At 34.6% G+C, this 12,511-nt stretch overlaps 1 protein-coding gene across 1 annotated transcript in view; it reads left to right on the forward strand.

The window, feature by feature from the left end:
- ZW10 (zw10 kinetochore protein) overlaps positions 1-12,387 on the forward strand; it is a 48,546-nt gene extending 36,159 nt beyond the window's left edge. Inside the window, exons 10-16 of the mRNA XM_011365380.2 lie at positions 2,141-2,379; positions 4,486-4,557; positions 6,569-6,738; positions 7,566-7,696; positions 8,233-8,364; positions 9,137-9,339; positions 11,788-12,387. Coding sequence (XP_011363682.1) covers positions 2,141-2,379; positions 4,486-4,557; positions 6,569-6,738; positions 7,566-7,696; positions 8,233-8,364; positions 9,137-9,339; positions 11,788-11,908 — 1,068 coding nt within the window. The 3' untranslated portion in view covers positions 11,909-12,387. The remainder of the gene's footprint in view (positions 1-2,140; positions 2,380-4,485; positions 4,558-6,568; positions 6,739-7,565; positions 7,697-8,232; positions 8,365-9,136; positions 9,340-11,787) is intronic.
- The last annotated feature ends 124 nt before the right edge of the window (positions 12,388-12,511 follow it).

The raw sequence follows: 12,511 nt of genomic DNA on the forward strand, positions 1-12,511 counted from the left end.
GTGGAATAGATGTATATAATTCTTTTTTTCCCTTGTTTTTCTCAGATCATACAATCCACTGAAGAATTTGAAAATGCCTTAAAGGAGATGAGGTTTTTAAAAGGAGATACTACTGATTTGCTGAAATATGCCCGTAACATCAATTCTCATTTTGCTAACAAGAAATGTCAGGATGTGATTGTGGCAGCTAGAAATCTAATGACCTCTGAAATTCACAACACTGTGAAGGTATTGGGGTGATGGTATATTACGTTGATTTAGGAAGCAGCTTATTTTTCAGACGAATATGGTAGAATGGAAAAAGACATGACAGTTGCTAAGCTCACTGAGGGGAGTTTTTAGTCTTCTAAATATTAGTTTTCTCATCTTTAAAGTGGGCCTAATATCTACTTCTTTATAGGGTATTGTGAGGTCCAGATAAGATAATGCATATAAAAGCATTGTATAAATTGAAAAAGTCTACAATGGATTCTATTTTTGAAATTGTATAAATTGAAAAAGTCTATAATGGATTCTATTTTTGAAATTAGTATATTAACCTATAAATTTTTCTCAACTTTATTACTTGAGGTTTTAGTACACGATTTTGTGACGGTATAATTAGGCTTTATTTATGTCCAGAGATTATATCCTATTGTGAGAAAGTTGACTTCATCTCTTAGGCTAATAATTTTGAAGTTAAAATAATAAAACAAACAAAAAGATGTGATCTATGTAGGGTATAAAGAAATTATCTGCAAAGTCAATGGACTAATTAATTTGCATTGAGGGTACTTTACTCCTCTGATCCTTGGTAATTCTGTGTATTTTTTTATGTTTTTTTTCTTGTCATACTTTACATATGTAAAATAATATTTGGTAAATGTAAGGTAATACTTAGATTAAAGCAACACATAGACTGAGGTAATCCTTTATCAGAAAATACCTCAGCCATTTTTCTTCTATCACTGCAGGTACTAGGCTCTTTTTACCTTTATCCCTTCTTCTGCCGGCCTTCTTTTTCCTTGGGGGTACCCTGTTACTGTGTCCATTTCAGCAAAATATTCAATTAGCTGTTTGAGGACACAGATATTAGTATGTTTTGAGGTAATTTTGGTTAAGGGAGCTGAAATATATTTAGTACGAGGAACTGTGAGGTTTTTTTTTCCCTAAACATAAATAGCAATTATGTCATGCTTCTGCATTCTAATCTTTAGCCATAATTGTGACTGGCGAGCTCTTGACATTTGTCTTCTTATTTAAACTTCATAACAGCCCTGTGAAGTAGATACTATTATACCATTTTACAGATTAGGAAGGCAAGTCAGATGACTTAAACATTTTTATTAGACCCAACTTTTTCTATTAGAGATTTCCTGTAGAGGTCCAGCATGCGCAGGGCAGAGCTGCCCTTCTTGCAGCAGAAGTGGGGAACCTGCTGCTTCTACCTGCTTAATATCTCCTTTTTTTGGCTGCTGAGGCACCTTTGAGAAGCAAGGTTTAAAAACCATTATTGCAGTACAATTTCTTCCTTTTACAATGAAAAAATTGAGGTCCAGAGAGGTTAAACGACTTTGTCAAAAGTTAGGGTAAAAAATATCACTGATGTTTCCAGACTAGCAGCCTAGTGTTCTTTCCTTTAGGCTTGACCAAGTCTGGGGATTTGTATTCTGTATAAATTTTAGAGAGGCTTTTTTGGTTTTGACTGAGATTTTTAAGGGAGGATGTGCTAGCCTGAATGAGTTATTTCTTTGACTAATTCAACACATTTTTCTGGTGGGAAATGATTCACTTAATGACAAGAACACAAAATCATACTGGTCTGTGATGGTCTAACAGTCTAGTCTGAGAAAGATGATTTTGAAGGTCCTTTTGTTTACCTGAAATCTTGGGCCAGTTTCACAGCATTACTATTTTCACCAAGATTTAGAAAGCACAGAAAAATTGGAAGAATTCCATAGTAAAGTGGATTGATTACTTCTTCTGACATGCTCTCAACCTAAGATTGAGCAGTCATTAAAATACTGCCGTATATACTCAAATCTTTTAATTACCCCATAGAGCCACAGCTTTATCATCATGGAAGCTACCAGTATCGTGTATGCTTGCATTTGAATTCTGAGGATAGCGGATTTTCTGTGTTTTTGTGTTTGAATCTTAGATTACTCCTGATTCTAAGATAAGTGTACCTGACTTACCCAGCCCTGATGTGGATGACAAGCTACAAGTACAGAAAATGTCCATAACTCAGTACAGTGAAGTGGTGAATTTAGAGCCTGAAAATACATTGGACCAACATTCCTTTTCTTTGCCCACATGTCGTGTCAGTGAATCTGCGAAGAAATTAATGGAACTTGCCTATCAGACTTTACTAGAGGCGACAACCAGCAGTGATCAGTGGTAAGAGTTCAGAGTTGTCTGAAAATGGCAACAACTTGATTAAATTCATATCTAAACTGATATTTTAAAAATTGACTGAAATTCGTTGGGTTTTCTTATCCCATTAGTTCATATTTTTTCCTAGAAAAACAGTGTAGCACACAGATACATATTGATAAAATTAACTTTTATTTACAATAACATACATCTTACAAGATATAAGAAATAGAAGCATGTGTATGGATAAACAAATGGGTTTTTTGATGTTAAAAATTAATTACTTTTTATCTAAAAGCTCTTTAATCTCTTTAATTTTTGTTTAATTTTTACTTTTTATTTGAATTGAATGATATTACATGAGAAAGCACGTGTAAAGAACCTAGGATGCTACCTGGAAAATGATTAATAGTCAAGTGGGTATTGTTTTTGGTGGCAGTGGTAATAATGATAGTGATAATTGTACCATCTGCTCCAGCCTGCTCTGGCTCTTTAGCTTAACATTTATTTTACCTTTTGAAATCCAGGCCCTAATTTACATTTTAAATGTTTATTTTTTAAAGCAATAATACCTTGTTGGGCAGCCAGATGTAGAATGGAATGTACCAAAGATCTGATTTCATCCTTTCAGGATGATTTCTCCTAATCAGCGTTGTGCACAGGGTACTCCAAACTGTTCCACATCTCCTACTGAATCTCTTTTTTGTAAGCTCCTTCCCTTCCCCTAGACTAAAATGAAGAGAAAATGGCAGGTTGTAGCCCAAGTCGATTGTAGGAACACATTTACAAAAGCCGCTTCAGTTTGTATCTATATATGGCAGATTTTACTTCTCATCCTCATAGTAGAAAACAATTTCAGTTAGGGCTGGACTTAAATTGCATCTTCAGATGTGCTTCCAGACTTTCAGTTTTTATCTCCACATGTTAAAAAACCCCTTTATTTTATTTGGCTCTAGAAAGATCATGTTTACCAAGATACTTCCATGACTTTAATGAATCATTATATTCACAAGTCCATCTAGTTTTGAATATAAATAGGAAGAAAAATACATGTAAAAGGAAGTATATACTCCTTTGGCAAAATGAAAAAGGAGTGACTATTCATATAACGTTCACCTGAAATATACCAGATCAGAAGTTAGGGGTGCAAGGCAATATTTTTAAAATTTTTTGTGAACACAGAACACCCAACAATATTTTTGTATACTGAATGTCTGTGGACATTCTTTCCACTAAAAGAAATAGTTTTTAACAGGAGAAATAAAAACATGACTACACTGCTGTAACCCAATTCTCTATTATTAAACCTCAAAGAGCAACATACGCAATTCTCTATTATTAAACCTCAAAGAGCAACATATGCAGTAAAAAAAAAAAATTCTCTATTATTAAACTTCAAAGAGCAACATATGCAGTAAAAAAAAAATAATCAAGTATCATAGTAATCAAATAGTAACAGTGTTTGGGGGTGTAGTAACCATAACTCATTTTTTAAAATATTTGTGGAATTCCTGTGACTTATTCAAGATACGTAGTTTAAGATATTTTTACGTAGAAGCAAGCTACACAAACTTGATATTTGCTCTAAGTGCATTTTCATCATAATCTTTAGGTATTCTAAGGCCAGATATAAAGGGCAAAAACACCTGAAGTTAGAGTCTATTCTAGAAATGTTGATTCATCTCCTTGTATCGGGGTACGAAGGAGAAAAGGTGAAAGCTGAAAGTCAGACTGATTCTAAAAGAACCTTGTGAATGCCTTTATTGATATCTTGCCCTTTGCAGAATGCGTCAGTGAGTAGGTAACATTTGCTTGAGGCTTAACTCCATTTGTTACTGAAGGGATACTCTGGGTACTGGCAGAACACAAATTGATAAAAGGCTTTGGGTTGAATGCTCCTATCCTTAATAGTATTAATGGATCCAGGTTTGAAGGGCTGCAGTCTAGTTAGTAAATACTGGTTGAGAATATATTGCCACCTAGATTAATGGTTTTTTCAGCAGTGACCAAGCCAGATATTCTCTCCAGCTGTAGTTTTAGCTGATGATTCTTAAGGTGAGCTTAGTTTGAATTTTTTTCTCATTTCCAATATATCCTTATTGATTTCTGTTGAAACTGTTTTTCTCTTAGTGCTGTTCAACTTTTCTACTCGGTAAGGAATATCTTCCATTTGTTCCATGATGTCGTACCAACATATCATAAGTAAGTACCACTGTATCTGATTTCTGTATAATGTTGTATGTCTAAAATATTTGTAAGTCAGGTTAAAACAAGTAATCTTAATTCACAACAAAGATATTTGAGTTACTAAAATTTATAATACAATGCAGTAAATCATTTACAATACATGTTTAAAGGATATAGGTCATTTATTAATAAATTAGTAAGGAAACTCCGCCCTGTTTTTGATGGTAGGTATTTTTAGAACTGCCTCACTTTACTTGGTTACAAAACAAAAAGGCCATCACTCCATATTGCTATCTAGTAAACACCACATTTCCTCTTGTCATTCATAGCTTTACAGACTTAATATCACAAGAGATTGTTTAAATATCCAATATGATCAGCAATTCTTCCTAGCTATCTTAGGCTGTATTTACCTAAAGTCTTGGATTTTTAAAGTTTTTTTTAATATTAATCTGAAAAGTTCTCATAACTTTAAGCTTCTAGGAATGCTCTCTGTTATGCAAATTAAGTATTTTAGATGTCTTATAAATGTTTTAAATAATATGTTAGCAAAGCTATTCCTTAGTCAAAGTCAAAGACTCTGGCTTCAAAGGAAAAACAATCATGTAATATTTCTAGTTCAGATTTTTTAACAATTGAGATATTTAATTAGGCCCACCTATTGTTTTTGTTATAAAAGAGAACTTATTTATTGCGAACCTTATAATTTTTATTTATGTTTTCTTTGCTGTGATTTAAATTTTTTATTCACTTTCTACTTAAGGAAAAGAGAAAACATCTTTGGGTCAGCTATAGCTGTGTCCATGGAGATTCAGAGACAGTTGGCTTAGGAGTTCCATGCTGAGAAACATTTTTCACACTAGTGTGAAGTTAGATTTACTTTTGTGTGATCTTGGAACTTTGGGCTAGACCAATGGTTTACAAACTTTAGTGTGCATCAGAATCACCAGGAAGCCTTGTTAAAATACCGATTGCCAGATTCCGTGCCCAAGATTTTTTGATTCAGTAGGACTGGGAATAAGTCTGGAATTTTAAACAAATTTTCAGGGAATGCTGATGATGATGCTTGTCAGGGAACCACACTTTGAGAACTACTGTCCTAGGTCAGGGTTCTCAGCTTTGGCAGTACTTTAGAATCTTATGTGGAGCTTTAAGAATATATATATATTTTACTAAGTCGTACCCCTAGAGATTTTGATTTATAGGTCTGGTATAAGACCCATGCATCTTGTGTTTTTTTTTTTTAAGCCCTACAAATTATTCTGATGTGTAGCCCAAAGTGAGGACAACTATCTTAGATTGTTAGTTTCTGACTTTGTATATTCTAGTCTGACATTAATTCAATCAGCAAACTGGGAAGTATTAGTTGAATGACTGATAGTGAATATATAGCAGAAATAAAAGACAAGATCTCTTCCCAACCTGAGTAGGGAGACTAATATGTGTGAAGATTTAGAGTAGTGACTTTTGATCTTGTATGAAAATTAAAATCACTTGGGAAGATTTTAAAACATAAATACTGTGGCTTCACTCAGAGTTTGTGATTTAATTTGGGGTGAAGTCTAAACATCTATATATTTTAAATTTCCTAGGTAACTGATCTGTAGCCAGCTTTGAAAACTAGAGAATTAGAAAATAGTTAAGTGCTTCATTATATAAATGAAATAGGAATTTGGAGAAAGGGAAAGTATATCTGTATTTTTACAGATTTATCAGTGGCAAATTTCAAGGGATTAATTATGTATAGGTATGCTAGGTTTCCAGTACAAAGACACAGGTAAACATCTTAATTCCCTTACTCTTTCTTTTTTGTTAATCACTGGAATAGTTTTATTGGATAAGGTCACATTCAGGCAGTACAACCTCACTCTGATTGAGTGGGAGTGGTGAGATTATATCTTGTTCTATACAGCATCTATACAGTAGACAATGATTAAAGCCTAGAAATAACTATAAGAGTAGTAACTTTTCATCAACTCCAACTTCAGTAATTGGTAATTTCTCTCTACTTCTCCTCCTGTACTAGGGAGAACCTTCAAAAACTGCCCCAGTTGGCTGCCATTCACCATAACAACTGTATGTATATTGCTCATCACTTGCTGACCCTGGGACATCAGTTCAGATTTCGTCTTGCTCCCATTCTTTGTGATGGCACTACTACTTTCGTGGATCTTGTACCTGGCTTTAGGAGACTTGGTAACTGATACCTTAAATTTAGTAAAACATATTGATTATGCATCTTCTTAGCCTGGTATCTTTGTGATTTATGATTGTGGCATTTAGAAATTAAATGATGGTCCTGAGCTATATTGGAAAGTGGGAGGGCATTTAATTTGCAAGTGTTCCTAGTTGTTTAATTTTATTAAGTGAATGTGCTTTTTGTGGAAGCATTACATTTCCATGACATGATTTCATGGTACGTTAGCGTTCTAAACTGCATTGCTGATGTGCAGTGAATTCTCCACATCAGAGTTATGTCAGTAGAATGACAAATAGTAAGATTTGTATTGTGACAGTACTGTTAACGTTGTTGGTAAGAGCTCACTAATGTCAGTGCTTGTTTTTTTGCAAAACCTCAAGACAGCTCTCCCCTCTTCTACCTCCCTTAGCTTTACTTATGAAATGTGGAGTAAATCAATATGTTTACTATAATGATAGCCTAAGAAAAGCAGAAAATCTATATGATTCACTTAGTTTTTCAATTCCCAACTTTTCCCTTAGGTGATATAGATCAATCAGAAGAATAAGTAGCTGCTGCTTCTGTACAAGTATTTTTCTTACCTGGCCCTGGGCAAACTATTGGGAAAGACATACTATATTGAAGGTGGCTTTGGAGGAACTGGCTAATATATTAGAAGTGATTGTTTCTAGTAACGTTAGGGGAGCTTTATGATATTATCTAGCAAGCGTTTTCAAGTAGACAGAAAAGATATATGATACATGCTTCTTTCCTCTTCCACCCTGGTTTTGCAGCGCATAATCGAACAACTTTTAGAATTCTTTATTCTAATTTCTCATTGTAGGGACAGAGTGTTTTTTGGCCCAAATGCGAGCACAGAAAAGAGAACTTCTGGAAAGATTATCAAGTGCTAGGAACTTTTCAAACATGGACGATGAAGAGAACTATTCTGCAGCAAGTAAAGCAGTCCGTCAGGTAGGAGACTGTTGTTAGCTCTGTAATTTGTACTCTGTCTTTGATGTTCCCCCTTCGTTTTTAAGTATCAAAGAATATGTAGCAGGTATCTTAGTTGATTCCCCGCAACCCCTACTGGAAAATCTGGATACCTTTTATAGTCATATTTACGACCTTTCCCTTCCTCTGCCCCACCAAGCCAATAGGAAACTACCTTTCCTTCAGCGCAATAGTGTGACTAGTCATTAATAAATCTGTCGTAGCAAATATTTAACCCATGAACTTGAGTTGTAGTATTAGCTTTTATCTTAATGCCCCTCTCTCCTGTGTGATTTACCTTTTTACTGCTGTTTTCCCGTCCTCATATCCTGAGTCTACTTTTCATCCAGCAGGGATATCACTAAGGTTTAATATTCAAGAAGCACATATTCTTCATGACTTTACCTTACCTTTATATAAAGCCTCTTCTCCCATAAACATATGTGATAAATGTAAAACTGGAAAATAGAAGTTGCAACAATCTCTCTTCCATGTAAATAGCTATATTCTTCTGACAGGTACTGCACCAACTAAAGAGACTTGGAATTGTGTGGCAGGATGTCCTGCCCGTGAATATATATTGCAAGGCTATGGGGACTTTACTCAATACTGCAATTTCTGAGATCATTGGCAGAATCACTGCCCTAGAGGTAAGAGCCATTAGGTGCCTCACCAGACTTGAGTTGCAATTCTTGTTGCAGATTGTCACTTTACTGAGAAAATGTTGAAATCTCGTTTTTAGTCAACACAGATGGTAGAAGAAATCTTGTTCATGTTTTATGTCTAAATCATTATAATGTTTTTTTCCTTCAGTTTTGTCTTAATTTTGTCTTGCTGGAGACTTGCTAATTTCTATCTTTTATATCTACATAAGAAAGTAGGATTATACTACTTCTCCATCTAGCATCTGTGTAAATCATGAATGAGGAGGTTGCAAACTGGGTAGTCCCCAGATGGACTGTAAAGTGTGAAGTCATGTATTTATTTAATCAGAAAGTGAACTAAATTTAATTTAGTAAAGTGAAATGCAGCCTTGTGTGGGTACCACTTTTCCAGCACACTCCTGCAGGTGGGATTATATGTTGTGCTCCTACAAAAGTTGCCTGGACTCTGCCAGCTCATGCCTCTAAAGTATAGATTGGCTAAACCCTTATTTGTAATAACATCCCCTGGAGAAATGGGCTCTTTCATGCAGGCAAACTAAATTCTTGAGATCTGTTAAAACATATTTCATGTCATTCTAGCTTTAGAAGTACTGTCAAAGAGTTGATGAAATCTAGTGTCTAGTAAGATGTGCTAAATTGGTTGGAAAACATTTTGCTGTAGCTGACTCCTTGGACAGCATGCACCAAAGATCTGTTCTTTCTCTCCTACTAAGCTGGCCCAATTCTGTTCTTTTATGTTCCCTTTGTGCAAAACCAGGACATCTCTACTGAAGATGGTGATAGATTGTATTCCTTATGCAAAACAGTGATGGATGAAGGACCTCAAGTATTTGCACCTCTATCTCAGGAAAGCAAGAACAAGAAATATCAAGAAGAGGTTCCAGTCTATGTGCCAAAATGGATGCCATTTAAAGAATTAATGATGGTGTTACAGGCCAGCCTGCAAGAAATTGGGGATCGGTGAGTATGACCCTTCCATAGAGGCATATATCTCTTCATAGCTCCAAAGAATATTAGTGCCATTGATAGCAATGCTTTTCTCAGTTTCTTTTTTTTTTTTCATTATTATTATTTTGTATGTGTGTGTGGAGAGAAATAAATTAAAAAAAAAATTTCTATTACAGTTGACATACAATATTATATTAGTTTCAGGTGTACAATAGTGCTTAGACATTTAAATAACAAAGTGATCACCTGATAATTCTGGTACCCATCTGACACCATTCATAGTTATTACTTGAATAAACATAGTATTATGTTTCTTAATATTACTCAGGAAAGTGTTTCATATTAAATAGCAGTAGTTGGGGCATTTGCATTGTCCATCATAGTATGGGTCTCATTTACCACTTTCTAATATTTGTTAATGTAAAAACTTGTTTCATATTATTTTGGTATTGAACATGTTGTTTTGGTGTGCTGTACAAATGATCTTGCATTTGTAAGAAGTACAGCCTTCTGACACATAGATGGAAATTATTGCTCATTTTAGCCAACAGTGGATGTATTTAACATTGGCTTTGACACGTAAACAGAGAAATGACTTTTATTTATATTATTCAGCCTCAAACCATTGTTTGACCAGCAATTTTTCTGCAGGGAGTATAGTAGGTTTAGAGATTGAGCACCATCCACATAGAAATAATTCATCTTAAATATAATGGATGATGTTTTCTCTCAATACCATCAGTTAATTGCTACGCTCAGTAATTATATGCTGTCTATAAGCATATCATATTGAGTGTGCAGAGGTCGTTGATACCACACACAACAGAATAGATGTGGGTTAGTTTCATAACCGTGGATACTTTTATCATTGTCTTGGTAGATTATTAACGAGTTTGCATACCTTGCATAGGGAGCTCCCTGAATAGGCCTTGAGGTCCATCTCCATCCCCATAGCTACTTGTTTATCTGCTTTAGCTTTGTTTATTACAGATCCCGAATTACATCATATTCATTCTAGATGTGTCTGAATTGTTCTCAGCAAATACTGTCCATTCTAAAACAATGTAAATGAGATTTCTACTTGAAAAAAAAAAAACACACACACATTAAAATACCTCTAACTATATTTAGTACAAAATTTGATTTATTTGTTATTTACAGGTTTTTCATAGGTATTAAGATAAATCTTTAAGTAAGACTCCAGAGGGCAGCAGATAAGAATATTTCTTTCTGCTGTTAAAGAGCCCTCTTATAGCCTACAAATGATCGTTAATTCCTTGCTTCAAGAAAAATTGCAATACTGATATATCTTTGCTGCTTTTTTTATGCTTAGGAAGATTTTTTTCTCAGAGATTTCAGTAGACTTAGGATAATAACTAATTGAGAATTTTTTTTACTAAAGAAACCACCTTTCGTCATGTATTTTAAACATTTTACAGTTATAAAATATACATATGAAGGAGTATGGTATATGTAAGAATATACTCAGAGTTTAAAGAAAAAGTGTACCTATTACCCAACTTAAGACAGATATTACCAGTACCTTTGAAGACCTCTGGTACCCTGCTCTACATGCTCCCCACCAGAGGTAACCACTCTCTTGAGTTTTGTGTGGTTTCCTTGCCTTCCTTTATAGTTTTACCACATTTGCACATATCCCTAAATAGTATAAAGTTTAGACTTGCCTATTTTTGAATCTTCTATAACTTGCTTTTTGTGTTCAGTATTATGTTTTTTGAAATTCATTTATGATGGTATGTGTAGCTGCAGTTTATTTTCATTGCTGTATCATATTCCATTACACAAATATTTCATAATTTATCCCGTTGCTTCACATTTTCATCAGTATTTGGTATTATCAGACTTTAAAATGTTTGCTGATCTAATGGTGTGAAATGATAGCTTATTGTCATTTTAATATACATTTCCCTAAATTCTAATGACTTTGAACATCTTTTTATTGATCGATCATTTTTCTTCTATTGTAAAATGCCTGTTCATATTTTTCACCCTTTATTTTACTGGGTTGTTTGTGATTTCATTATTGATTCATGGGAGTTCTCTATTTATTTTTTTAATACCAGTTCTTTGTCAGTTAACATTTATTGCCCGTGAGTCACTTTTTCAAGATGTTATAGATCCCAGTACTCTATATGACATATGAGGCTGTGGTCATGGTTGTCAAGTTCAAGCGGGGCTTAGTGAATATAGTAAGGGAGTGTAGTCTTATCTTTCTCACTTGGTCTCTTAATCTGTCTATGCCGGTACCAAAATGCAGCCAAGAAGCAGAAGAGGTCAAAGAGATTGAGTGGTAGATATTTTAAGAAGGGGAAGGATGCTAGGATTTGTTTTATTTCCATTTAAAGCAAATAAGCATTTGGGATCAAATGAGCAATTTTAAAATCTTGCTTATACTTTAGAGATATTATAGAAAATAGAATTTTATCTTTTATTTTGCAGGTGGGCAGATGGAAAAGGGCCCTTGGCAGCTGCATTCTCTTCCAGTGAAGTAAAAGCTTTAATTCGTGCCTTGTTCCAGAACACAGAAAGAAGAGCAGCTGCCCTTGCTAAGATTAAATAGCTCCACCTTCCTGAGAAAGCCATGTCTTTACTATGGATTTCTCTCTTGGCATAATTACTCATTTAGAGACTTCTTAGAGTCACCCACTGGTTTTGGTGAACCAATATATCACGGAAGTTTTATTTCACCTAAGAACGCCTTACCTCTTGGCTTGTAGGAGGCCATGTTGAATAACTGGATGTTAAGATGTCAAGTGAAGCACCTTACTTTGTTGAATTTCTAGCCACCCTTCTTAGATAAGAAACTGTAGGGCAGCATTGTTTTATGTTACTTCTAGGGCCTTCTGGGAACCATATCCATTGTAAATGTAGGCCCTGGCCTCGGATCAAGGAATCCAGGAGATTCCAGGAGTCAGGGTAAAGAATTTGTGAGCAAACAGGAGATATATTTTGGGGGGTAGGGGAACCATATTTGGCTTTGCAGAAATTAAGAAGACTTCCTTTAAGATTTTTTCCAATAAATAATGCTTTTAAGAGTGAGTGTCTTTAATACCAATGGGAACTTTGACAAGACACCAACAAGTTTTCTTACCTTCTGTGCCATTCTTTTTGACATGACCCTTACAGAGGGCTCACTGACTTGTCACCTTCTTTCTTCATAACG

Source organism: Pteropus vampyrus, unplaced genomic scaffold, assembly GCF_000151845.1.
Source record: "Pteropus vampyrus isolate Shadow unplaced genomic scaffold, Pvam_2.0 Scaffold110, whole genome shotgun sequence".
Taxonomy (NCBI): domain Eukaryota; kingdom Metazoa; phylum Chordata; class Mammalia; order Chiroptera; family Pteropodidae; genus Pteropus; species Pteropus vampyrus.